Raw genomic sequence first — 27895 nt, 5'->3', positions numbered from 1 at the left:
GGCCCAGGCGCCACCCCCGGCCGGACTCACCCACAGCTCCGGCCACCGCATCGCCCCCCGCACTCGCCGCTCTCCGGCTCCTCGAGCTCCCGGTCACCGGCTCCCCAACTAGTTTGAAAATGGCGCGGAGAGGCCAGCGGGGCCCACACCCAGGCGGCGCCGCCGTTGCCCCGGTAACGTGAGCGGCAGACGGAGATGGCGGCGCTAGGCCGCGGTGCCCGGAAACGCCGGAGCCCGGCCGGAGCGGTGGCCGGGTGCCCCCTGGCGGCCGGAGGCCGCAGCGCGCACCTCGAGCCTCCCCTAGGGGCTGGAGTGGAGGTGTCCTGGAAAACGCAGGTGCTGGCCACCTACTGTGTGCAGGGTGACACCTCTGCTCCCAGGCCTGGTCCCTCGGTCTAATTCGCCTTCACTTGTACTGGTGAACGCCCCATCGGGCTCTATGACTGCCATCCAGTGCAATTCACAACCGACCTCCAACTGCATCCCCTTTAAGGTGCCTATGGACAATAGACCCATCACAATTGTCTTTCTGCCATCTTCAATGCTTGTTCGTTACCCCTTGAACCACACCTCCAGCCTAAATTTTGGCTGTTTATTTTGAAGATAGAGACTTTTCTGCCAGGGCTAAAAAAGTTTGTTATCCATCAAATTTGAGTCTTTTGAGAGCTAGGATTGCAGGCATGAACCACCAGCACCCAGCTCACTCTGTTCAGCTATGGTTCTCTAGCATCTATCACAATAAACATTTGTGAGTGCAGTGCAATCAAACTGCTCAGTTAGAAAATGCATAGTCAGATCCTAAAGGTTTATTTTTCACCTAAAATCTTTCTAGATGGTCAGAGTGGGTGATCAGAGAGGAGCTGATGGTTCTCTACCTACTCTTTTTGCCTTTTCAACTAGGCTTTAGCTCTGAAAATGAGGTTCCTAGTTTATCTCACGTACCTGTACTGTTGTGGTAGATAACTTTATACCCATTCACATATATCCATTTTGTGTGCCTTGTCTGTTTTTATACAATTTCTAAGAAGCAATGAATTGAGTTCTGTGGATGACTTTTGTGCAGTATCTGGCATATGTAAATTTAGCACATTTTGTGGGGGTGGAGCAGCAAATATCTTTTGAAGAGAGGTAGCCATTAAGATATAAGTACAGCTGGGTGCTGAGTGGCTCTTACCTGTACTTAGGATGGTAATTTGAGGCCAGCCTGTGGGGAAAAAAGGTCTCCCAGACTCTACCTACAAATAAGCAAAAAACAGGACTAGAGGTGTGCCTCAACTGGTAGAGTGTCAGCTAAGTCGAGCAAGGCCCTGAGATCAAATTTCAGTACCACAAAGAAAGAAGAAGGAAGGAAGAAATCAGAAATATACTATGGAACAACAAAAGTAGGCAGAATAGCTCTCCAAGATATGTTCACATCATAATCTGTGTAACTCTGTGAACATGTTACATGACCAGAGGAACTTGGCAAATTTAAGATTAAAGACTTTAAGATACAGAGATTAGGGAAGAGGGAAGGTGGGAGAGAAATGAAGGAGGAGGTAACAAGTTTCACAAGAAATGTACCCACTACCTTACATATGTAACTGACCCCTCTGTACATCATCTCAACAATAAAATTAAGCTTTAAAAAGAGATACAGATATTGTCTTGGACTATGCAGGAGGCATAATATGTCCACACAAGTCCTTAGAAGCTGAGGAGCAGAAGAAGGATTGGTTTGCTGACCTGAAAATAGAAGGTCCAATGTGCTGGGAGACCCTCAGTTACCAGTCGGCATCCCTACAACTATAAGAACTAAGGCAATTTTGTTGAATTTATGCCAGTAAATGTGTACGCATGGAAACTCAATTCTATGTGTATTCTGTTATGGATTGAATGAGTCTTCTTTAGAATTCATATTTTAGATTCCTACTTCCCAGTGTCTAAAATGTGGTCTTGTTTGGAAATGGGGTCACACCTATAATCCTAGCTACTCAGGACGCTGAGACCTGAGGATTGTGGTTCAAAGCCGGAGTGGACAGATGGTAGAGCACTAGCCTTGAGCAAAAAGGAGCTCAGGGACAGCATCCAAGCCCAGAGTTTGAGCCCCAGGACCAGAAAAAAATTTTTTGAAGAAGTCTCTTGAAAGCTAGAGTAACTTCAAGATGCCTTTGGCTGCAAGTATAAGAATGCCTGACTAATACTTGGGTTAAGTAACAAAGGAATTTCACGGGGCCACTTGACAAAATACCTAGTAGGAGCAAGTGTTGGTTTGGTTTGTGATTTGATGGTGCCATCCAGGACCTGAGCACTTATATCCTTCTTCTCTCCTATTTGGGTGGCCCTTATTATGCTCAGATCTTCAGTGTCATGGTCACAAGATGGTTATAAGAGCAGGAACAGAACCTGGCTAGGCAGCCAAGGCAATGGCACCCTCCTGTAGCGGTTCTGTGCCCCTCACCATGGCCTTGAGCAGTCTCATATGACCTTGACCAGTCCTGAATGTCAGCTCCTGGACATCACATTGTGGCCCATTGCCTTGGGAATACTTGCATAACAACAGACTGACTTGGCCTGGGAGATATATGCCAGAAGGACCACCCAGATGGAAGGGCTAAATGAGAAGGGAGCTTGTGCAGGCTTTGTGGAGCCTCTGATTGGGTCTGGGGACTGATATGGCCCACAGGCTGTCCAATAATCTCAAGAGTCACGGCACTGCCTGCTGTCTTAGGCACTGTAGTAACAACTGCAACTGCAGATGCACCCAGGCAGGGCCTTTCATTGGGAGCCAGAGTTCTGCTTTTTTTTTTTTTTTGCCAGAGGGCTCGCATCCCTAAACTCCTTTTGCTCAAGGCTAGCACTCTATCACTTGAGCCACAGCACCCACTTCTGGCTTTTTCTGTGATTAATTGGAGATAAGAGTCTCACAGACTTTTCCTGCCCCGGCAGTCTTCGAACTGCTATTCTCAGATCTCAACCTCCTGTGTAGCTAGGATTACAGGCTTGAGCAACCAGTGCCCCACTGCTGTTTATCTTTTTCTTCAATCTTTTCTGTTTTACTTCTCTCTGTGTTTCCAAGGACTTATTCTTGCACACCATGAAAAAAAGGATCTGATCCAGGTTGTTAGAATATATTAGACATTGCCAGAAACCACGCAGACATCCAGGTATAGAACAACAAAGGAAAGGCTTATTGCCAGTAAAGGGGCTGGCAAGACCCCTTATCTCCTGGGAGAAGTGAGAAGTGCTGGCTAATATCTGGGGTGACATATATAACCTAGGAGGTTTTGGAGGCGAGGACCTCGGTGTGGATGTGCAGACCAGGGGTTTCACCATGTTGGGCTATAATTGACAGCTGCTGTCAAGGAAGTCCTGCATATGCCTTGACCCTGGGTGTCACTTGTAAGGGGATCTTGTTGCCTTACATGGTCATAAAATGTACTAAAGGAGAGCCATCTCAAGGAAGAGGGGTGGAGGCTAGTTATTTACTGCCCTTACCAGATGGGCCTCGTGTTGTCTAGAGAAGGAGCATGCTAAGCTATGGGAGAGGAGGATCTCGAGGCTTACATAGGGATTACAATGTTTAAGTATTAGTTGTCCCAAACCTAAAGCAAGAAGTGAGAAAAAGAGCTGGAGACTGCTTGATCAGGAAAAAAAAATGACTCCAGCCTTCCCCCCATGAAGAAAGATGTCACCTAGCCTTTGCCTGCAGAAGCAGGTCATGGTTGGGCACCTAGTCCACGACCACCTAGAGCAGTCACTGGCCAAGAAACCAGAATCAGTTATGACTCACTCTCACACCAAGGTAGGGGCTTAAACAGATGTAGAAGTATCTTAAAATCAACTTAGGACTGTATAAAGAATTCCTTTCATTTGAAATGGAGGCGTGATGGGAGGGGTTGAAGGAGACCACTTGTTGCATATGTTCTGAGTTGGAGGTGCCCTTCCAAAGTTTGTTGGGGTGAAATGCATCGTTGCATGGCACAGGGGAGATCTCTGTGAGGGAGAAATCAAGAGCATCCTGCAGCACTGGTGGAAGTGGTTCTGCCCTCCCAGAAGAGGAATCCTAGTTTCTAGAAGTTTTACCACCAGAATTGCTCCCAACAATTCTGCAAGCCTCCTACCTTTTTGCAGGTCCTTTCTGTTTAAATGGCCTAGAGGGGCTTGTTATTTGCAACAAAACCCTAACTGGCTGCAGTCTTGTAGATGGAAGTCTCCAGGGAAGACAGCTTCCGCAACTAGGGTTCCCCTTCCACCAAGAGGAGCTGAGATGCACCTGTTCCAGGGCCTGAGAAATCAGTGCAGATTAATAGGAGTCCATAGGCATTTCCTCTTAGGAAGTTAAGGACAAGGGAGAGACTAAAGGGAGAAGAGGGTTTCCAAGGAACCCAGTACAAAAAGAGACAAAGCCAAGTTAAAACATCTAGAGTAGTCTCTGGTTCATGGTGAAGTAAGAACTTTCTTCTTTCCTCCTCTCTCCCTCATCAATCTGAGGACAGGGAAAGGCTAAGAGTCAAGCAGAGAAAAGCAAAGCAAAGGTGTTCTTCCTTTTCTACTAGGTCTTTTTTTTTTTTATCAGTTGTGGGGTTTGCACTCAGGACCTGAGCTTTTTTTGCTCAAGGCTAGCATTCTACCACTTTGAGCCACAGTGATACCTCAAGCTTTCTGGTGGTTAGTTGGAGTCTGTGGACTTTTCTGCCTAGGCTGGCTTTTTTTTTTTTTTTGCCAGTCCTGGAGCTTGAACTCAGGGCCTGAGCACTGTCCCTGGCTTCTTTTTGTGCAAGGCTAGTACTCTGCCTCTTGAGCCAGAGCGCCACTTCTGGCCATTTTCTATATATGTGGTGCTGAGGAATTGAACCTAGGGCTTCATGTAGATGAGGCAAGCACTCTTGCTGGTAGGCCATATTCCCAGCCCCCTTAGGCTGGCTTTTAACTGTGATCCCCAGATCTCAGCCTCCTGAGTAGCTAGGATTACAGGCCTGAGACTCCTATGCCCTGTTTCTCTTAAGTCTTTCTCCCACTACATCATGAGCTTTTCAAAGTAAGTAACCTTATCTCTGTAATCCCACAGGCCATCAATACAAGGTCAATGAATAAATGGTTAATGAGTGCTTCAACATGATTGTGAATAGTGATTTAGATAGATATCTTTAGGAAAAATGTTTGGTTGGAAAAATTTAAGATGCATAGGTATTTGCTAAAACTTTTTTTTTTTTTTTTTTTGGCCAGTCCTGGGGCTTGGACTCAGGGTCTGAGCACTGTCCCTGGCTTCTTTTTGCTCAAGGCTAGCACTCTGCCACTTGAGCCACAGCGCCACTTCTGGCCATTTTCTGTATATGTGGTGCTGGGGAATCCAACCCAGGGCCTCATGTATATGAGGCAGGCACTCTTGCCACTAGGCCATATCCCCAGCCCTGCTAAAACTTTCTTGATCACATTATATCTGAATAAAATGATCAAAGATGAAATGATTTACTTACAGTTTTCTTTTAAATGCTTCCTATTTAAGCAGTTCCTGTATGAAGGATTATATGCCGACTAGTAGAAGGAAGAGATTAGATTGTGGCAGAAAATTTCATCATGGCTCTGAGGTTGTTATATGATGGATGCCACAGCTGTAATAGCCAAAGCTTTCATGGCTTATTTTATTTTTGACGCCTTATAAAGTGTAGTCAATATGGCCTTGGCTGGCTAAGATGCCAGAGGAAAGTGGAATGTACTAGTGATTGATCAGCTGGATTTGTCAATGCCAAATGGTGGCAATATGATTCTATTTTAAAGGAAGACACAGCTTTGACAATCTGAAAAGAAGGGGCATGAGACATCAATTTCTCAAATAGATTGTAGCATATAAATAAGAAGCAGGATCAGATTATGTCTGTTTTACAGGGTTGGCGAATAGCAGTCTTCCCTCGGTCATTTTGGAGGATTGTAACCCATTTGATGGAGGAATGGTTGGATGGAAGCCCTTCTCTGCTTTGTCTTGGGTTGTCAGGTAATGGCCATCTCTGCCTGACAACATGCCCACCAGGCATACCTCAAGTCAGCCACCCTGGGTTTGCACTGTGGCTCCATGGCTTTGTGGCAGTGAAACCACAAAAGAATTTAGGCTCCTTCCATAGGTGTGTGGGGAAAAGTAAATTGCAGAAATGGACAACACATTCTGACCATGGTGCTTGGCACATGGAGCTCAACTAATCATTTAGAAGAAGTCTGTTAGTAATCAGCATACCCAAAGGAGCAAGCTCTACTTCCTGCAGAATTCTATAGTCATCTCAGTCTCCACCTATCTCCTCCCTGTCACCGTCTCAGACAAGTAATAGGGAGGTATGCTGAAGGCAGCAGTGTATAGCAGCCAGCACTGATGCCATGTGGAAGCTGCAAATTTAGTGGTGGTGCTGTGACTCCTGCCTGTCCAGTTCTTCCACTAACTTTGTAAGCACATAATTTTCATCAATTCTTTCCAAAATACCTAGAATATTTTCCATTTCCTTCATTGAACCTGGGGTACTGGGAGTTTGAATTTAGGATCTCACTCTTGCTCTGCTCTCTCCTCTTCCTCCCCCTCCCCACTCTGAACTTTCCCTTGGAACTTAGTCACCCTGCTGTGACAAAGCCCAAACTAATCTTCACAAAGAAACTATCCTGATGAAGAGTACTGAAACCCTCAGACAGAGCCAGCATCCATCAGTCATGACAGGATTCACAGAGAAGACTTCAAACAACTACAGCCCCCACTCTCTCAGTTCTCCTGCTAACAAAGATAAGCCCTTCTTTGCTGGACTTGAATTCTGATTCATGGGCTTAGTACATCTCCTCAGTACATCTACAAATCTACAAGTTCAATGAATAAATGGTTAATGAGTGCTTCAACAGTACATCTCCTCACTACATCTATAGTAACCCGGACAAAAAGATATAAATAAGGATCTGTCAGATCTGTTCCTATTTTAACATGTCCTTCTGTCTCCTGTAAGAAGATGGATCAGGGCTCAGTGGTAATACATTTGTCTAGTACTTAAAAGTTCTGGGTTCAAGCTCCAGTATCCCAAGAAAACAAAGCAAAGCAAATGACAGAAACTTTAATCTCAGGGTCTGGGTGCTGTCCCTGAGCCGTTTGCTCAAGGCTATTGCTCTTCCACCCTGAGCCACAGTGCCACTTCCAGTTTTTCTGGTGATTAATTGGAGATAAGAGTCTCACAGGTTTTCCTGCCTGGGGTGATCCTTAGATCTCAGCCTTCTGAATAGTTACCGTTATAGGCATGAGCCACTGTCACCCAGTTAACAGAAACTTCTTGTCTGAGAATGGATCTCATAGAGGAGAAAAGACCTTTACCATGACTCCCTAATATATCTTGTTGGAATCAATCACCCCATCTTAAACACACTTCTACCCATCACCTGTAAAATGAGCGATCCTTATTGGCCTTCACCTCCTTCAAGGAGCTTAGGATTTTGAGGACATTATTTTCCCTCTACAGCTGACTTGAGAAATCCTGAAAGACTTCTAGTGATAAGATTATTAAAATTGTTGCCTCTTCAGTCATGCTTGGCTATTGATAAAAGGAACCGGAGTTTTATGCATTAGGAAAGACATTAAATTAGCAGAAGTCGATTTCTTAATCTTCTGGTGCTACTTGAGATGATCTGAGTGAAGACACTTTCCTTACTATGCCTGTCCATGTGTAATGACAGCAATGCTTACCTCACAAGGCTCTGTGGGCTAAAAACAATAGCCAGTTATTAGAGGCCTTAAGGGAATTCAAAAATTATATAAAGAACTTGCTGAGGGGCTGGGGATATAGCCTAGTGGCAAGAGCGCTTGCCTCATTTACATGAAGCCCTGGGTTCGATTCCCCAGAACCACATATACAGAAAATGGCCAGAAGTGGTGCTGTGACTCAAGTGGCAGAGTGCTAGCCTTGAGCAAAAAGAAGCCAGGGACAGTGCTCAGGCCCTGAGTCCAAGGCCCAGGACTGGCAAAAAAAAAAAAAAAAAAAAAAAAAAAAGAACTTGCTGAGATTATTGTCTTCCTTTTTTTTTTTTTTTCAAAAGGTAACTTTGAGATAAATGGGTATGGCTCACTTATTTTTTGATAGTGTAACTGTACTGGATAGTTTTTTTATTTTGGTCAGTCCTGGGGCTTGAACTCAGGACCTGAGCACTGTCCCTGGCTTGTTTTTGCTCAAGGCTAGCACTCTACCACTTGAGCCACAGCGGCACTTCTGGCTTTTTTCTATATACGTGGTGCTGAGGAATCGAACCCAGGGCTTCATGTATACGAGGCGAGCACTTTGCCACTAGGCCATACTCCCAGCCCCTGCTGAGATTATTCTGATAGAAGTATAGGGGGATAAGGTGGTATGGCATGAAGCATGAATGCCATTCTGGTGAATATAATGATGTCACACCATTCCATTCATTCACTCTGGACAGTTGAGTTTGCATTGTCCATTACCAAAAAATACATGACTGATTCAGGTATATGTTAGCACCATGCTAAGCATTTCATCAACTTTATCATATATTTAAGGTATTTATTGATAGTATCTTTTGGTCTGTTTGAAATGATTTCCTTTTTTTTTTTTTTTGCTAGTCCTGGGCCTTACACTCAGGGCCTGAGAACTGTCCCTGGCTTCTTTTTTTTGCTCAAGGCTAGCACTCTGCCACTTGAGCCACAGCGCCACTTCTGGCCATTTTCTATATATGTGGTACTGGGGAATTGAACCCAGGGCTTCATGTATATGAGGCAAGCACTCTTGCCACTAGGCCATATTCCCAGCCTTATAGGCTTTTTTTTTTTTAAAGCTTTTTTAAAATTTATTTTATTTATTTTTATTTTTTGCGAGTCCTGGGGCTTGGGACTCAGGGCCTGAGCACTGTCCCTGGCTTCCTTTTGCCCAAGGCTAGCACTCTGCCACTTGAGCCACAGCGCCACGTCTGGCCATTTTCTGTATATGTGGTGCTGGGAATTGAACCCAGGGCTTCATGTATAAGAGGCAGGCACTCTTGCCACTAGGCCATATCCCCTGAAATGATTTAATTCCAGTGACAGTACAATTCTGCTCAAGACTCTGCTTCCCAGTAGAGAGGCAGAATTTGACTGGTTTGGATAACTAAGTCATATTTCCATTCTTAGTAGAGTAGGTCCTGGGATGGATATTCCCACCAAGATCCAGAACAGTCCACTTGATGCAAAATAAGAAATAGTGCATTTCATTCCTGGAGTAATTAAATACCTTTCATACTCCTTAGAGAGGACCAATAATACTTATTAGACAGAAAAAGAAACTGCACATATACATCCTCTAAAAAGAATAAAAAGACATAATTTCAAAGACAAAAGACCTTGAGAAAGAAGCAGAAAAAGAGCAATTCTTAAGGTGATATTCTGGAGACAGGCAGGAAAAATCAAGTATCAGGTTACTATACTAATTCCTCACTTCAACTTAACAGCCCTTGTCTTTGTGTTATAGTTTAGAGTTTGTTCAATCTCACAATTACTCATCTGAATTAAAAATATGGATATAATTTTTTTTCAAATGAGGTACATATTTATTTTTTTCCAATTTTTATTATCAAACTGATGTAGAGAGGTTACAGTTTCATACGTTAGGCATTGGATACATTTCTTGTACTGTTTTTTACCTTGTCCCTCATACCCTCCCTCCCCCCTCCCCCTTTCCCTTTCCCCCCTGAGGTGTTCAGTTCACTTACACCAGTTTTTCAAGTGTTGCTTTTGTAGTTGTTTGTCTTTTTTTACCCTGTGTCTCTCAATTTTGGTATTCCCTTTCAATTTCCTAGTTCCAATACCAGTATACACGGTTTCTAATATACTCAGATAAGATTACAGAGATAGTGTAGGTACAACCACAGGAAGGTGATACAAGAACATCATCAATAATTGAAGCTACAGATACACATGGGATGTTGAAAGTATTTACAACTGTGATATAACAATTGTCTCCATAACATGGAGTTCATTTCACTTAGCATCATCTTATGTGTTTATAAGGGTATAGCTATTGGGCCTTGTGATGCTCTGCTATGACTTGCCTAAACCTGTACTAATTATTCCCAATAAGGGTGACCATAGAGTCCATGTTTCTTTGGGTCTGGCTCACTTCACTTAGTATAATTTTTTCCAAGTCCTTCCATTTCCTTACAAATGGGACAATGTCATTCTTTCTGATAGAGGCATAAAATTCCATTGTGTATATGTACCACATTTTCCTGATCCATTCGTCTACTGAGGGGCATCTGGGTTGGTTCCACATTCTAGCTATGACAAATTGTGCTGCGATGAACATTGTTGTGCTGGTGGCATTACTGTGATTTTGTTTGTGGTCTTTTGGATAGATACCCAAAAGTGGGGCTGCTGGGTCATAGGGAAGTTCTATATTTAGCCTTCTGAGGAATCTCCACACTGCTTGCCAGAGTGGTTAAACCAGTTTACATTCCCACCAATGAAGTAGGGTTCCCTTTTGGCCACATCCCCTCCAACAATTGTTATTGTTAGTTTTCTTGATATATGACATTCTTACTGGGGTGAGATGGAATCTCAATGTTGTTTTGATTTGCATTTCTTTTATGGCCAGTGATGTAGAGCATTTTTTCATATGTCTCTTGGTCATTCTCATTTCCTCATCAGAGAAGTCTCTTTGTAAGTCTTTAGCCCACTTGATGAGGGGGCTATTGGTTCTTTGCGGTTTTGTTTTGGAAGAGGGTCATTTTTTTAGTTCTGCATATATTTTAGAGATGAGGCCTTTGTCCGTTGAATGGCCGGTAAAGATCTTCTCTCAGTCTGTGGGCTTTCTGTTTATCTTGCGAGCTATGTCCTTTGCCATGCAGAAGCTTTGCAGTTTGATGCAGTCCCATTTGTCCAACCTTTCTTTGATTTGTAGCCTTTCTGGGTCTTTGTTACGGAAGTTCCGTCCTGCACCAAGGAGCCCAAGTGTTTCTCCTACTTCTTCCTTTAGTGTTTTCAGGGTATCTGTTTTGATTTCGAGGTCTTTAATCCATTTGGAATTGATTTTGGTGCAGGGTGATATATAAGGATCTAGTTTTAGTTTGTTGTATGTGTTGAGCCAGTTTTGCCAGCACCATTTGTTAAAGAGGCTATCTTTCTTCCATAATATTGTTTTAGCTCCTTTATCAAAGATTAAGTAGGCGTAGTTCTGTGGGTTCATTTCTGGGTCTTCAATTCTGTTCCATTGGTCTTCAGGCCTGTTCCGGTGCTAATACGAAGCTGTTTTTATTACTATAGCTTTATAATACAGCTTGAAGTTGGGTATTGTAATTCCTCCAGCACTGTTCTTTCTGCTTAGGATTGTTTTTGCTATTCTAGGTCTTTTATTGTTCCATATGAATTTCTGGATTGCTTCCTCTATTTCATTAAAAAATGGTGTTGGGATATTAATGGGTATTGCATTGAATTTGTAGATAGCCTTTGGCAATATTGCCATTTTGATTATATTAATCCTCCCAATCCAGGAGCATGGGAGGTTTCTCCATTTCCTTAGTTCTGACTTAATTTCGTTTTTCAAGCTTTTAAAGTTCTCATCAAAGAGGTCTTTCACTTCTTTGGTTAAGGTTATTCCTAGGTATTTTATGTTTTTGGGGGCTATTGCAAAAGGAGTTGCTTTCCTAATTTCAGCCTCGGTCTTTGGGTCATTAGCATAGAGAAAGGCTGTTGATTTTTGAAGGTTTATTTTATATCCTGCAACTTTGCCAAAGTTTTGGATCAGCTCTAGTAGCTTGGGGGTAGAGTCTATGGGATTCTTTAGGTATAGGATCATGTCATCTGCAAAGAGAGAAAGTTTAACTTCATCTTTTCCTATTTGGATCCCCTTTATATTTTCTTCTTGCCTAATTGCTCTGGCTAGGAATTCTAGTACTATGTTGAAGAGTAGGGGAGAGAGTGGACATCCCTGCCTTTTTCCTGGTTTTAAAGGGAATGGCTTTAGTTTTTCACCATTTAGAGTTATGCTTGCTGTTGGTTTGTCATAAACTACCTTGATTATATATTCAGGAATGTTCCCTGGAATCCCAGTTTTTCCAGGGCTTTTAGCATAAATGGGTGCTGGATTTTATGGAACGCTTTTTCCGCATCCAGAGATAAAACCATGTGGTTCTTTACCTTGCTCCGGTTGATGTGGTGGATTACATTAATTGACTTGCGTATATTAAACCAACTTTGCTGGATATAAATTTTTATGAGCATGGATTACAAGTACAATCGTGGCTCTAGTTAATATTAAATCAGCTTGGTTTGTTGTAAATTCTAAGGAAAGTTATAAATAGGTTTTACTACACCTCAAGGTTATTTTTCACATTAAGAGTCTACAAAGTTTCTTATGGAAGCATGTGGTGTTTTTGATTAAATGTGGCATTGTTCTATAACTTAAGAAAATCCTTTCAGAAAGTTCTTCTTCCCCTCCCCCCACCCCCAAAGAGTTACACTATTGACTGGCCAGTGCTGACTTCAAAGTAGTTGTAGAGTGATCGATTTTGGCTTAGTTTCAGCTTGGCAAATATTGGTGGAACTGTTGCTTCATCCAGAGATCCTCGTCTCTCTTAAAACACAGCAAATGCCAGATATGTTAAGTTCTCATAAAATAACAAAGAATTTCTTCCAAACTTCTAAAAGCTTTCTATTTATTAAAACATTTATAAAACCCAAAAAGATAATGATTGTGCTTCCCCAAAAGGTTAATCACTTCCCTAAAGTTTTCCAGTAAATGAGTACAAAAGTTTGGAGAAGATATTCTTTTCCTATACTCAATCATACAATGAAAGTTAAATAAATAAGATAAATAAATCCCCTAAAATTTTTTAGATGGTTGCACTTATGCTTTACTGTTTTTATCTTACATATTTTTATTAATGTTTTACTAATGCACAAATTTGATGATCTATGTATCTTTTAGTCACCCTATATAATCTTTGTTTGTTCTCACTGCATATATGCAGCCAGCCAAACTAACAGTTCTCCCGAATGCTCACAAGGACACTTGACAATTAACCCAGTCAGACTTTTAGTCTTTTTCTGGTATATCTTCCATTCTCTACTTAACTCTAAAGGGCCAATGGCAGATGATTATAAAACTAACTTTGCTGATGCACTTAGTGCAAAACAATAACTTGTTACATTGTGTGTGTGTGTGTGTGTGTGTGTGCGCGCGCGCGCCAGTCCTGGGGCTTGTTTTTGTGTTCAAGGATAGCGCTCTACTCTATGAGCCACAGCTCCGCTCTGGCTTTTAGCAGTTAATTAGAGACAAGAGCCTTGAGAACTTTTCTGCCTGGGCTGGCTTTGAACTGCAATTCTCAGATCTCAGCCTCCTACTGAATAGTTAGGATTACAGACATACACCACCACAGCCTGGCATTACTATTCTTGATTAGCAATATTAGTCCTACAAAACCATCAATAAAACAAAATACTGCTCTTCAAATTCACAACAATGTCTGCTGCTCCATTTCGCCCTTTGATTTTAATTGTAAGTTGTTGGATACAGCCCAACAACGATTGAATATGCTTGTTCTTTTTAAATAAATTACTCTAGGAAAAAAGTTATATGGCATGATATATGAATAATCAAAAGTATAAGCTGTGAAAAATAAAATTTTTAATTATGCTTAGGAAAATCTCGAGTTAGTATTTAATTATCAGGTGCACAACTAAATATTCAAAAAATGTAGCCACCTTTCTTTTAATATATCTTTGATGTTATTATAAATGCTTTCTTATTGCCTTATTTATTATACTTTTAAGTGTTTTGGGCTTTTGAAATTGCTAGCCAGGTGCCAGTGGCTCACACCTGTTATCCTAGTTATTTAGGAGGCTGAGATCTGAGGAATGCAGTTTGAAGTCAACCTGGGCAGGAAAACCCATGAAACTCTTATCTCCAATTAACTACAAAAGAAACTAAAATTGAAGCTGTGGCTCAAGAGGTAGAGCACTAGGCTTGAGCACAAAAGCTCAACAACAATGACCAGATTCTGAGTTCAAGCCCAGGCCTGGCACACATACACACACATACACACACGCACACACACATGCATGTGCGTGCGCACAAGAAAGAAAAAAATATATTGCACATTAATTTTGTATACTGATTCTGTAAGTATTTGCTTTTATACAGGAAGAAATATTGCACATAAAAACCTAAAAATGTCATCCAATGTCAACTTTTTTTAAAAAATGTTTTTATTTCAGATTTACTACTGCGTAAGTCACATAATCCTCACAAATCAAAAGTTCATTACTGCTGTGCACACCTGTTGGATAAAACATTCTGTACAGTAGTTTAGTAGGTCCATGATTCCTATGGAACAGGGAAGTAGTGAATGCCAAAGGACCCCTAATGCATTTCACTTAGGAAAACCACTCTTAGTCACAGACACAAGGCAATCCAGGGAACTTTCCCATTCCCCTCACTTGAAAGTGCTAACAGCATTTTATAATGACATAAATGCCTTAAGTTAGCACACAACCTATGAGGCAAATAAGGTTGCTACATAGGTTGGTACTTTTACACTTAAATATTACTATTGTAGTACCACCTATTTAACTGCCATTTAGTAATACATAAAAATTAAAAGTCTATGTTCTCAAAGCAGTTGCCTGATTTTTCTGTGCAGTGTCTGGTAAAGTGAGAAAGCTTATTCATTCATCTTTTCTTCTTTCATGAGGTTTAGTGTGATTGGGCAATGCTCGAACAATAATCCAAAATGTCCTGAATAGTGAATTCCATTGTAACACCAGACCCAGGGTAACAGCGAGCTATCAAACCTTCAAAGTGCTTGTACTGGCGTATGAATTCATCTTGCATGGAGTGCCATACCACCTATTATTAAAAAGAAAATCAAAGACGCTGAACTGAATGGAAAGAATTCTTAATCAAGTATATTCAAATAATGTCAAGTCACGGGCCAAAAATCTAGAATAGTATGGGAGTGTTAAGAAATGCATACTGGAGCCATATTTCTAGATCTTCTATTTACTTCTGCAGGTCTATTTAATACAAGAAAACACTGCTGACTGCTGGGAGGATACCAAGTGAGCCATACTCACTCTCTGAATTACATAATTTATAACCTAACAGTAGAGACTAATATGCAGACAAATACGAAGACCAAATTTGAAACACACATTTACATGACAGCTCACATGTACTGAAGCAGAACTCTATCAGCACAGTACGAAGTGCTGCATGCATGTATTTAAATTCAGGAAGACCTGGTGAGTGAGCACTCCAATAGTCCTTTCTTGACAGGTAAAGGAATGCCCTCTTCAGGACTTTCTCCTGTTACCCTAAGTGCCTGTCATTAATTTAAGACTCACAAATAATCCCTAAACAGTATTATATCTTTTGCTTTTCATTTTTTAACTCATGTTCTTTCTTCTGCCTGGAAGCCTCTTCTATACCTTTGCTTGTTAAAAATACTATCTGACTTTCAGAAGCTAACAAACATTTAATGTCCCTCATGAGGCCTTCCATTACGTTGACACTGGAATTATTCTCATTCACCTTTGGGCTTTTCATCATGTTTTATAACAAATAGTGGCTCAATTCAGGATTTAAATCTGGCTTCACCATCTTTGTCCAATTACTCCAGCTCTCTAAGCTTTGGCTTTCTTATGCATAAAATGGTAATGACAAGCTAGCAGTAGAGCCCATGAGAGGCAACCTTTCTACTCAGTCATGAAGTACCTTGCCCCAAATCACATAACAGATCTAAATCTGAATCTACTCTAACTCCAGTCCCCACACTCAGAAGCACTTCACCCTGCAACTTACACAACAAAATGCCTGTCAAGTAAGCAGGAGGATACCAACAATGATGAAAATATTATTGCTTCCTTATTCATAACTCAATCTGGTCTTTGTTGCTTTCCTCTGCACTAGATGAGAAAGTGGGCAAGACTTCTAAAAGACTATTTTGGAGAAAAGCGTCCTATCTTCCAGACAGGAAGGTGAAAAGATGAAGGCTTACCTGAAGTAAGTTCTCTTCTTCGCACAAATGCTTGTCAACCTTCTTGTACAGGTTATCCAGACCTTTCTTCACCTCCTTCCCAGGATACTCTTTAATGACTTTACGAAGTTCTTGTTTGTTAAATGCAAGCTGGTAACTCACTTCCTCCTCTCTTATTCCCTGGGCGACTCGAGCTTCAACGCCTTCAAAGAAATGCTTCAAGGACATGAAAAGAAGTAACAGCTAAGAATTACTTTTACTGTCACTTAAAATTTTAAAACCTAGAATTATAAAACAACAATAATATGTGAAAGTATAAAGTAACAATCACATTATTTTTCTTTCTAGTCTTTTAATGTGTATACATAAATGAAATCATAATTTCATGTGACATTTTCATTTAATATTATTTTTTGTTTTGTAACTTTTTAGTGCTGGGAAGTAACAACAGGTCTAAATACATGCTAAGCCTCCTGAACAACTAGGATTGTGGGAGTAAATCACTGTGACCAGCTGTATCAATATTTATAAGAACTAAAAGAGGCCAGGGAGCTGGGATTGTGGCTTAGTGGTAGAGTACTTGCCTAACATGCATGAAGCCCTGGGTTCAATTCCCCACTACCTTATAAACAGAAAAAGCTGAAAGTGGAGCTGTGGCTCAAGTGGCAGAGTGCTAACCTTGAACAAAAAAAAAAAAAAAAAAACCCAAAATTCAGGGACAGCACCTAGGCCATGGGTTCAAGCCCAGGACTCGCAAGAAAAAAAAAAAAAAAAAAAAGAGGCCAGGCACCAGTGGCTCATCCCTGTCATTGTGGCTACTCAGGAGAATGAAATGTGAAAACTCAAGTTCAAAGCCAGTGCAGACTGGGAAGTCCATGAGACTCTTACCTCAAATTAACCACCACCACAAAAAAGAAAAGGCTAAGTGGAACTGTGACTGAAATGGTAGAGCCCAATCTTGAGCTAAGGGACAGCGTCTAGGCCCTGAGCTCAAGCCCCAGTAATAGCACAACAACAACAACAACAGCAGCAGCAGCAGCAGCAACAAAAATAAGATAAAATAAAGTAATTAAAAGAAATACATTACATAGAGTATCTACCAGTATCTGGCCACTGGGAACTTTAATAACTGAGTGCCTCCTATCTCAACCCCCTATGTCAGTACATCAGCAAATTTAAGATACACGTGTATGTTATTCACATGCAAAAAGTGCATGCAGGTTAAAAGCCAGGAAAAATATAGAATGAAAATATACTTACGTTTAGTTTTTCAAGAGGTTGTCCTAAAGAGTAAATGACATAAGACTGAAGGTGATCTGTGTATTTTTGTTTAGCTTCTTTTTTTTCAGCTTCTAAACAGGAGATTTTCAAACGAGAAAGAGTTGCAAAAATATGGTGAAAGTTTTCCATCATAACCACATCCCTGGGGGTCTTCTGGCTCTCATTTGCTACTTTCTCCACTAAAACCAAAGCAGAGAAACAGAACATCTCTGTATGTGTATGACCACAGTTTTTAAAAAAAAATTACTTATTTCTTTATTGTCAAAGTGATATACAGAGGGGTTACAGTTTCATACGTAAGGCAGTGCGTACATTTCTTATCCAAGTTGTTACTCCTCCTTCTTCCCCACCTTCCCTTCTCCCCAATAACCACAGTTTTAATCATATGATTAAGTTTTTTTTCATTTGTAAGGTAAAGAATTAAGCACACTGCTAAATAAAACATATTGTATTGCAAGGTCTTCATAGCCACTTAAGAATTCATCCAAACCTAGTAATACACACACACACACACACACACACACACACACACACAATAGTGAATGATAGATAAGATGACTTTTCAATCAGCAAGAAAATAGTGAATCATTTAAAATGTGTTAATGATAACCACTGACTCTTCTGAATAGACTACAGATTTCCATTTCACATCTTTTTACAAAGTCTAAATTGTTCTAGTACTTAAAATCTAAAAAGCAAATTAATATAATCATGAACACTAAAGCAAACAGCTAATTTAAAGTAACAATGTGATACCAAAGAATGGTCTAAACTGCAAAAAGAAAGATGAAAAAAAAAGTGACATAAAATTTGACAACTCTTACATAATGAGACATCAGAAATGGAGTTAATGGGGGCTGGGAATATGGCCTAGTGGCAAAAGTGCTTGCCTTGTATACATGAAGCCCTGGGTTCAATTCCCCAGTACCACATATACAGAAAACGGCCAGAAGTGGCACTGTGGCTCAAGTGGTAGAGTGCTAGCCTTGAGCAAAAAGAAGCCAGGGACAGTGCTCAGCCTCTGAGTCCAAGGCCCAGGACTGACAAAAAAAAAAAGAAAAAGAAATGGAGTTAATGAAGTAAAATGAAAATAGTGAGATAATCTATTCAGCTGGCAAGGAATAAAGACTGGCATGGAGCAGTGATATCCAGCACTTCTATTGTACACAAAGCAAGATCAAACATCACCAGCTGCTCAGAGCATTAAATCGCTAGAAGCCTTTGGCCCAAACTGTGAAATGTAAAACCTTTTGGTCTAGTAATTTCATTTCCAGTAATTTATTCTAAGGTAATTAATGTACTAAGTTATATTATACTAAAATAAATAATATACTATGATATATTAACTAAATATACTAAAATATAGTAACTAGAAACATACATAATAGAAGATTTTAATGATACAAAGAAGAGTAGTCATTACAAATGCTTCTGGTTTTCTATATTACCTAACAAGGAAAGTAACTGGATTAGTGTTCAGAAGCTTCTAAAAGTGTATCTACAAGAAATGATAAAAATTTTAGTTTAAAGAAACACACACACAATAGCACTATATATATGCATACATATGAGAAGGAGACATTTAAAAGTCTAAAAACATGCAAATTAAAATCAGATAAAGCTACTTTTTTTTTTTTTGGTGTTGGTCCTAGGCCTTGAACTCAGGGCCTGGGCTATCTCTAAGCTTTTGCTCAAGGCTAGTGGCTCTACCAATTTAGTCACAGTGCCACCTCTGGCCTTTTCTGTTTATGTGGTACTGAGGAATCAAACTAGGGAAGCACTCAACCACTAAGCCACATTTCCAGCACTCCACTTCAGCTTTTTGATGGTCAATTGGAGATAATGGGAAAACTTCAAACCATGATCTTCAGATCTCATCCTCTTGAGTAGTTGGGAGTACAAGTGTGGGCTACCAGCTTTACTTTAAATTTTAAAAGAAAAAGCAACCATACAAATAAATACTCACTCATGAAAGCTGTCTATCTTTTCTCTAGGCTTGCTTCCTCTTTGAATTACAGTATTATACCATTTGTCTCTGCCCTGAGACAGATAAGAAAACTGAAGCCTGAGAAGTAAATTGACTTGTAAGGACCACGGGGACATTACTGCCCACTGTCTTCAGAAGACTACTGTTAATATGCAACCTGGAAGTTCATTTTTGCATGAAGCCTAAAATATGAGTGGTTGCTGATAAATATGAATAGGTTTTATGTACTTCTTCCTTTTCAAATCTAAAAAGATCTTTAATATCTGAAAGCGTAAGAAAGACTATATGGACAATAAGGAACTTATCAGCCTTCAACTTCTGAGTTACCAAAAATCTTTTGGCCTCTCAGTTTCCCACATTCTGAGAACACAGGTGTACATCATACCTGGTTTACAAAAATTCTTTAGAATTTAACAGAAGCTTACCATTAACAAATACTCCTCTGATAAGTTTGGTATACGCTTTATCCAGATCTCCACGACGCTCAGCATTTTTAAAGATTGATTCTGCGAGTCCAGCAAATTCCTCAAATTCAGCAACAAATGGTAAAATTCCTACTTTACTCTTCTTTGAGATCTTAACTTCTTCCATTTGCCTTATTTGGTTACTCTAAAGTTAGGCAGAAAACATGGGAGAACCAGCCAAGTAATTTAGGAAATATAGAACTTAAAATCCAGGAAAGCATCAAAGAAGCAGGACGTGAACACTGGAAACATTTCTGATGCTTCCTTACAATTTCAACTATTTTGAAGATGAACCAAAACAGGGTAACTAAGAAAGATAAATCCTGGGGCCAGAATGTAGCTTAGCAGTAGAGTGCTTGCCTAGCATGCATGGAGCCCTGGGTTCAATTCTTCAGCACTACATACACAGAAAAAGCCGTAGGTGGCGCTGTGGCTCAAGTGGCAGAGTGCTAGCCTTGAGCTAAAGGAAGCCAGGGACAGTGCTCAGGCTCTGAGTTTAAGCCCCAGGACTGGCAAAATAAATAAATAAATAGTAAATCCTATAAATTAAAAAACAAAACAAAATACTTCCAATTCATTTTTCTACCATTTTACTTAGGAATATAATAAAATCAAGGGAAAAAGCAATCAAAAAAAATTTTTTTTTTTTTTGCCAGTCCTGGGCCTTGGACTCAGGGCCTGAGCACTGTCCCTGGCCTTTGCTCAAGGCTAGCACTCTACCACTTGAGTCACAGCGCCACTTCTGGCCATTTTCTGTATATGTGGTGCTGGGGAATCGAACCTAGGGCTTCAAGTATACGAGGCAAGCGCTCTTGCCACTAGGCCATATCCCCAACCCGCAATCAAAAAATTTTAAAAGAAAAATATAATCAAGGATTTTGAACTTCAAGTCTCTAGTAACTAAAGATGATGCATATACATCATTTAGGAAAGATAAGGGCAAGGTAAATGTCCATATTGAGCAGATAGCGAAGCATATGGGATCTTGGTTAGTGGACATGTGGGTAAGTTTGAGAACAATGGCCATTCTCAATTCTTATCAGTCTAAACTTAGGGCCTGGGTACTGTCCCTTACAATTTGAGCTACTGCTCCACTTCCAGCTTTCTGTGATTAATTGGAGGTAAGAGTCTAATGGACAGACTTTCTGGCTTAGAACTTGGATCCTCAGATCTCAGTCCCCTGAGTAGCTAGGATTACAGGCATGAAACACCAGCACCTGGCTTATAATTCTTAAATTATTATTACTTTAAAAAACAACTTACAATGCATTTATCAAAGTTCCTTTTGATAGTCACCAGAACATTTCCCAATGTAGTACTTAGAAAAGAAGCAGGGTCTACATTTTGTGCAGTCCACACATGATGACTCATTTTGACTAGCATATAAAGGGAGTTAAAGCTATCGATTTTGTCTCCTAATGCAATTAGGTTGTTCAGTTCTGGCTCAATGCAACGAAATATTTTAGTCATCATTTGGCGAATCATATCTTTCCTGTTCAGGAAACAAAATACAGAAATTCAGAATTCAGATGAATGCATCTTGAATCTACTATATGACAAAAATTTAATATTTCAATTAAAATGCCAAACTATGATGAGCTAATTATTATTTCTATAGCAGTTTTCAATATAAAAATATTGAAATTATTGAAGTTAAGTTTCAGTACTCAAATTAGCTTTATGTCATTTGTAAAAGTGGATCCTGAAATGTGTTTGTGATTTCTAAGAAACACAGTATCGTTCAAAGGCTACTTCTGGCCTGCCAACACGAGAACTGACTGGATCATCTGTATTACTGAAGAATTAAAGAGCCTACAACAGGACCAGTAGAATGTTCCTAATAAGACAATAGGCAAATATGTCCATACTAGGTGCTCTCAGGTTACTGAGAATCATCTAGACCCTTCAGTTTAATGTTTATTTCCAAAGTTTATAGTACATACTCAGATGAAGCAGACAGAGACGTGCCAGAGTTAGGTTGCCGTGATAATGTTCCTCCATCCATGTCCTCTGCTTCAGTCTGCAAAAATTATTCAAGTATAAAAGACCAACAACTTCATTAATTTATATAGCAAAAGCCTTAGTCTTAAAATGTCTAGGAGAAAATATACTATAAAAATGATACTTTTTCCTGATTGAAAATTGTATTCTTAGTGAAATTTTAAAATAAAGCTTTAAAAAAGTAACAACAAAAATACTCATACAACCCATCAATTCATATGGAACAGCAAAAGACCTAGAATAAACAAAGCAAATCTAGGCAAAGGAAGCAGCGCAGGAGGAATCACAATACCAGACTTCAAGCTCTATTATAGAGCCATCATAACATAAACAGCCTGGTACTGGCATTAAAAACAGACCTGAAGACCAATGGAATAGAATAGAAGACCTAGAAATAAAGCTGCATTCTTACAGTCAGCTGATATTCGACAAAGGAGCTTAAGACACAATGGAAAAAACATAGCCTCTTCAACTACTGGTGTGGGGAAAACTGGGCAGCCACATGTAGAAAACTCAAAGTAGACCCTAGCCTATCACCAATGCACCAAGATCAACTCACAATGGATTAAGGACCTCAACATCAGACCCAAAACCTTTAAACTACCGAAGGACAGAGTAGGAGAGACACTAGAACTTATAGGCACAGGTAGGAACTTCCTGAACAGAGTCCCCGGGGCACAACAGATAGGGGAGAGAATTGACAAACGGGACTACTACAAAATAAAAAGTTTCTGCACAGCTAAAGACGGTCACTAAACTAGAAAGACAGCCAACCATATGGGAAAGGATCTTTACCAACACAGCAACAGACAAAGGCCTAATATCCGTCATCTCCAGAAAACTCAAAAAAACTAAGCCCCTCCAAACCCAGTAAACCAATTATTTATTTATTTATTTATTTTGGCCAGTCCTGGGCCTTGGACTCAGGGCCTGAGCACTGTCCCTGGCTTCTTCCCGCTCAAGGCTAGCACTCTGCCACTTGAGCCACAGCGCCGCTTCTGGCCGTTTTCTGTATATGTGGTGCTGGGGAATCGAACCTAGGGCCTCGTGTATCCGAGGCAGGCACTCTTGCCACTAGGCTATATCCCCAGCCCGCAATAAACCAATTATTAAATGGGCAAAGGAGCTAAAGAGAGACTTCAGAGGAGAAGAGATGAAAATGGCAAAGAAACATAAGAGGAAATGTTCAACATACCTGGCAGTAAAGGAAATGCAAATAAAAACAACCCTGAGATACCACCTCACCCCAGTTAGAATGGCCTATACTCTGAACTCAGGCAACAACAAACGCTGGAGGGGATGAGGGGAAAGAGGAACCCTTCTTCAGTGTTGGTGGGAGTGCAAATTAGTACAACCACTTTGGAGAACAGTATGGGGGTTCCTCAAAAAGCTCAGCATAGACATACCCTAAGACCCAACCATACCACTCCTAGGCATCTATCCTGAACAACAGGTCTCAAGATACCATACATCCATGTTTATCACTGCACAATTCACAATAGCCAAAATATGGAAACAACCCAGATGCCCCATTACAGATCAATGGATTAAAAAAATGTGGTCCCTATACACAATGCAATACTATATAGCGATTAGAAATGATAAAATATTGGTATTCATGGGGAAATGGTCAGAACTTGAACAAATAATGTTGAATGAGACAAGCCTAGAACAGAGAACAAAAGGGCATTGTTTCCTTGATATATGATTGTTAGGGAGGGAGGAGGACAGTAGAGACCAGGTCTGCAAAACAACAAACTTCTTTTCAAATGGTATTTCCACAGGTTTGGGTCAGCGACTTTACATTATGTATCTAAAAACCAAACAACTACTAAACAGACATGAAAAGGTCTAGAATAGACCTATCAGTGGATCACAACAGCTCAACAGCTATGTACATGATCATATAAGATGAGGATAAGCAAAAACAACTCCAAGAGAAGGACACAGGAGGATTCTATTGTTGACGTTACATTTAAAGTTCTAGGTGAATTTCCTGTGGCGTACCTATGTGGTTACTGTATATTATTTTGGTACACTGGATATTGTATATATGCCTACCTGATCTAGGGAAGGGAAAGAAAAATGAGGGTATAAGATATCACAAGAAATGTATTCACTGCCTTATTATGATATGTACTCCCTTTGCACAACACCTTGTCAATAAAATTTAATTAAACAATGATATTTTTCCTGATGAAAATTGCATTCTTAGTGAGATTTTAATATAAAGCTTTAGGGCTGGGGATATGGCCTAGTGGCAAGAGTGCTTGCCTCGTATACATGAGGCCCTGGGTTCGATTCCCCAGCACCACATATACAGAAAATGGCCAGAAGTGGCGCTGTGGCTCAAGTGGCAGAGTGCTAGCCTTGAGCAAGAAGAAGCCAGGGACAGTGCTCAGGCCCTGAGTCCAAGCCCCAGGACTGGCCAAAATAAATAAATAAATAAATAAAAATAAAGCTTTAAAAAAAGTAACAACAAAAATATTCATATACACATATATAACTGCTGCTGCTAATTTGATCACTCAGAAAAATTTTTCTTAGCTTATTCACAGAAAAATTGCTTTGAATTTTTTCGTTTTTCTGGCCTGAGGTTTGAAATCAGGATTGGGTGCTGCCTTGGAGCTTTTCTGCTCAAGGCTAGGGCTCTGTCACTTTATCTACAGCTCTACTCCTGCTTTCTTGATAGTTAATTGGAAGTCAGAGTCTCACAGGCTCTCCTAAAAATGATTTTTAAATGGCAGTATTATCAGTAAAAGTATAATTTAGGATGCTCTTTAAGAATATTCAAGAAATTCTTTGTTTTAGATTTCATCTGAGAATTATCATGGGTTTAGAAGTTGTATTCGTATGTGTATATATGAGGTGAGGAGGGTCCACAAAATGTGTGGCTCAAGTGGTAGAGCACTAGCCTTGAGCAAAAAAGCTCAGGGACAGTGGCCAGTCCAGCCTGAGTTCAAGCCCAGGGACTACACCAAATTTTTTTTTTAAAAGCTGTCAAGAAGTGTTACAGAAGCCCAGCAAGTAAGAAAATGTATCATTCAGACAATCAACAATGGACTCTCAACCATCTGTGGTAACAATGAATTTCTCACTCATTTTATAATATACATATATATAATATACATATATATGTTGTCTGAGACATAATCTTTGAGATAATTTAAAAAATCACTCTATTACATTACATTGTGTTTTTAAGTTTTACGAAGTATTTTAGAAAAAATCTCTCGTTTCATTTTTTTACATTAATATCATCTGAAAGGCATGCTAGAAAGCATTATTAAATTATTTTATAGAAGAAAAGTGAAAATTAAATAATGGCTAGAAAGTCTCTAGCTAGTTACTATCAAGGTCATAAAACAGATTCAGACTCAGATCTAAGATCTTACTTTTGCCCCCCATAGTAATAGTATGTATTCCAACATTATCTTTTCTTTCGAAACTGTTTTTTTTTCTTCTTCTTGGCAATCACTAAAATGTTAACACTACTTTTAGAATAATATTCTTTGCAAAAGTAAAGTCTGATATTGTCCTTCCTCCCACCCCCTCCATTAGTTTAGAGAATGTTTAGACTTAAGACATATTCTGGATTACTTTAGATTCTCAAACTTCAACTATCACTATTATCCCATGGTATGACAAAAACATTTAAAATTTGTCATCACAAATGCTTTCCTTTGCTGTTTGCATATTAATTGTGACATTAATTAATTAGATGAACTGTGTTACAGAGCATAAACAGTAGGCAAAAGAAATGGGAGTCATACCATTGTTCCAGGCATACTTGGATGTTGTTGCAGTTTGAAAAATTTGCTTATGAAGTCCTGTTCTGCCAGACACAGGGGCTCCAGTTCACTCAGTACCTGTTCAAAGATCTAAAGAAAACAGAAATGATCCTATAACAAAAGAACTGCAAAAAATGATTAAAATAGTAATCCACATTAATACAATCTTCTGTAGGGACCTTAGATCTGTAATATCAATAAACTGTATCTATGTAATTCTGTAATACCAACCAATATGTATTCTGTAATACCAACAGAATCCCACAGAAAAAGTCTTTTAAGATGTGTGTGTGTGTGTGTGTGTGTGTGTGTTGGTCCTGGGGCTTGAACTCCAGGCATAGGTGCTGTCCCTGAGCTTCATTGTTCAAGTCTAGTGCTCTATCACTTGTGGTTAATTGGAGATAGAAGTCTCATGGACTTTCTTGCACAGGTTGGCTTCAAATCATGATCCTTACATCTCAGCCTCCTGTGAGTAGCAAGGATTACAGGCATAAGCCACAGCGTGCCTGGCTCAAGATTAGCAGGATAATGCTATACTAGCAAAGACCAGGGAATATTCCCTAATGAAAACTCACTTGGGGGGGGGGAGGGGAATGAGGGAGGAGGTAACAAACAGTACAAGAAATGTATCCAATGCCTAACATATGAAACTGTAACCTCTCTGTACATCACTTTGACAATAAACAAGAAAAAAAAAAAGAAAACTCACTTGAGGTCTGGAAAGAGAAACAAAGACAGACTTTTACAACTTATTTGAGGCAGTGTAGCCAACAGTTAGGCTGCCATTCTTCTTTATTCTGTAGTTATTCCAACAATTTACAAGTCACAAGCATTTTATAATTTGTAAGAAATAAAATTTTAAAAAGCTTTAATGTTAATTGATAATTCACATTTTAGTTGTCATTTGACTATTTTTCATGTTTTAAAGAAAGCCTCAACCGCCTAAAATTTAGAGTGTAACATTCTTAAATCAAGTACCAACTGCCATTAGAAAAGAAAACTAATGTTAATGTTCAAGAAGTACCCATTCTTTTATTTTACCTTATCAAATTTTGTTCTGTCAGCAACATCAAGATCAGAGGTTGACATGTTTCCCATATCCAACAGTGAAGATGACTGTGATCTGCGATTCCCTGAACTCTGAACACTGAGTTTATTTAGACTAGAGGTAGATCCAGTTAGTTTCCCAGAACTTCCATGGAGACCTAAGAAATAATAAAGTCTTTGAAAGCTGTGATCTTTATGAATGTAAGATCAATGAATGTAAGTATCAATCGGGGCTGCCTTCTTGGTTCTCCAGAATGTTCTCCCTATTAGCTGATGCACAGGTCTATCACATAGGACAGGTTGTACTGTGTCCTAATCATTCACTGATATTCAAGTTCTATTCCAGAGTAAACTGTAAAAAGAAGCAAGACCATACAGATTCTTAAATGGGACTGAAAGAAATTTAAAGATCACATAGTTTATGCCCTACAAAGTTTCATCCTAGTCCCATTCGAAAGATAAACTTGCTTGGTGCTATCTCTAGACTAAAGTAGATGAGGGGTTTTACCCCCATTCAAAAGAAATATAGATGAAACTGAGTGCCACTTTAGCTAGCACACTATACGATTATGTAATATTTCTGAAGAAAACTGCCAAATTTCCAAAATTATTCATTTCTACCTTAGATCAATATATTAGGTTGAGCCTCATGAACTGGTAATAACTTATCATTCTATCCTAAAAAAATAAAGTCCATCACATATGATTCAACATAATATGCTCCTGAACCTGGAAATTCTGTTTTTCTAGTAAGTAAACTGATTAAATACAGCTCTTTAAAAACTAAGAGGAAAAGAAACTACTGCAAACTTGTTACATTTAAAATATAACTGTTACATTTAAGTAGAATTTAGGTCTCCATCAAAGCCATGAGGTTTAAGAATATATGGCTGGACAATATCACACATACACCAAAGAATTCAAAGAATCAATTTTTTAGAAGAAAATATTTTGATTCAGAATTAAATATAAAAAATAAATAAAATATTAAAAAAACATTATTCTTGATTATTTCTGTCAACCTGTGCTACTTGCTATGAAGGGACCAGTTAAGACAAATGTGGGCTTCCTTATGTAAAATATGACCATATCTATAAGAATACTTTAAACACAGCCTGGAAAGAGAAACATAATGGTTAAGGCTTTTCATCAATTTCAGACACACAGTTCTACTCCTCACCAGGTCATCTGATTTTACTTATTTCTTCAATGTAGCCAGACCACTACTATCATGTTGGCTTTCTTTCTCCAACACCTGGCAGTTTGGAGCAATTGATACATCTGGAATTAAGTTTTTAAAGGCAAAGAACTAATTGCTACACACTAAACAAACATGCATTGAGAATACCTACTGGTACACTAAGCAT

The 27895-nt window shown here is 39.5% G+C and overlaps 2 protein-coding genes across 3 annotated transcripts in view; both read right to left on the bottom strand.

Moving 5' to 3' along the window:
* The window catches only part of Cep135 (centrosomal protein 135), a 58704-nt gene extending 58521 nt beyond the window's left edge, over positions 1–183 (bottom strand). Inside the window, exon 1 of the mRNA XM_048364374.1 lies at positions 31–183. The gene's annotated coding sequence lies outside the window, so the exon portion shown is untranslated. The remainder of the gene's footprint in view (positions 1–30) is intronic.
* A 13998-nt stretch (positions 184–14181) lies between these two features.
* Positions 14182–27895, bottom strand: part of Exoc1 (exocyst complex component 1) — a 45687-nt gene continuing 31973 nt past the window's right edge. For both annotated transcript variants that reach the window (XM_048363998.1, XM_048363999.1), the window contains 8 exons: positions 26523–26686; positions 25464–25571; positions 21633–21709; positions 20953–21181; positions 19651–19834; positions 17218–17417; positions 15979–16173; positions 14182–14828 (listed from right to left, as the gene is read on the bottom strand). In XM_048363998.1, the coding sequence (XP_048219955.1) occupies positions 14676–14828; positions 15979–16173; positions 17218–17417; positions 19651–19834; positions 20953–21181; positions 21633–21709; positions 25464–25571; positions 26523–26686 (1310 nt within the window). In that variant the 3' untranslated portion in view covers positions 14182–14675. The remainder of the gene's footprint in view (positions 14829–15978; positions 16174–17217; positions 17418–19650; positions 19835–20952; positions 21182–21632; positions 21710–25463; positions 25572–26522; positions 26687–27895) is intronic.

Source organism: Perognathus longimembris, chromosome 16 (assembly GCF_023159225.1).
Source record: "Perognathus longimembris pacificus isolate PPM17 chromosome 16, ASM2315922v1, whole genome shotgun sequence".
NCBI classification, from domain to species: Eukaryota; Metazoa; Chordata; class Mammalia; order Rodentia; family Heteromyidae; genus Perognathus; species Perognathus longimembris.
Note: the sequence above shows the minus strand (reverse complement) of the source record. Positions and strands in the feature narration are given on the sequence as shown.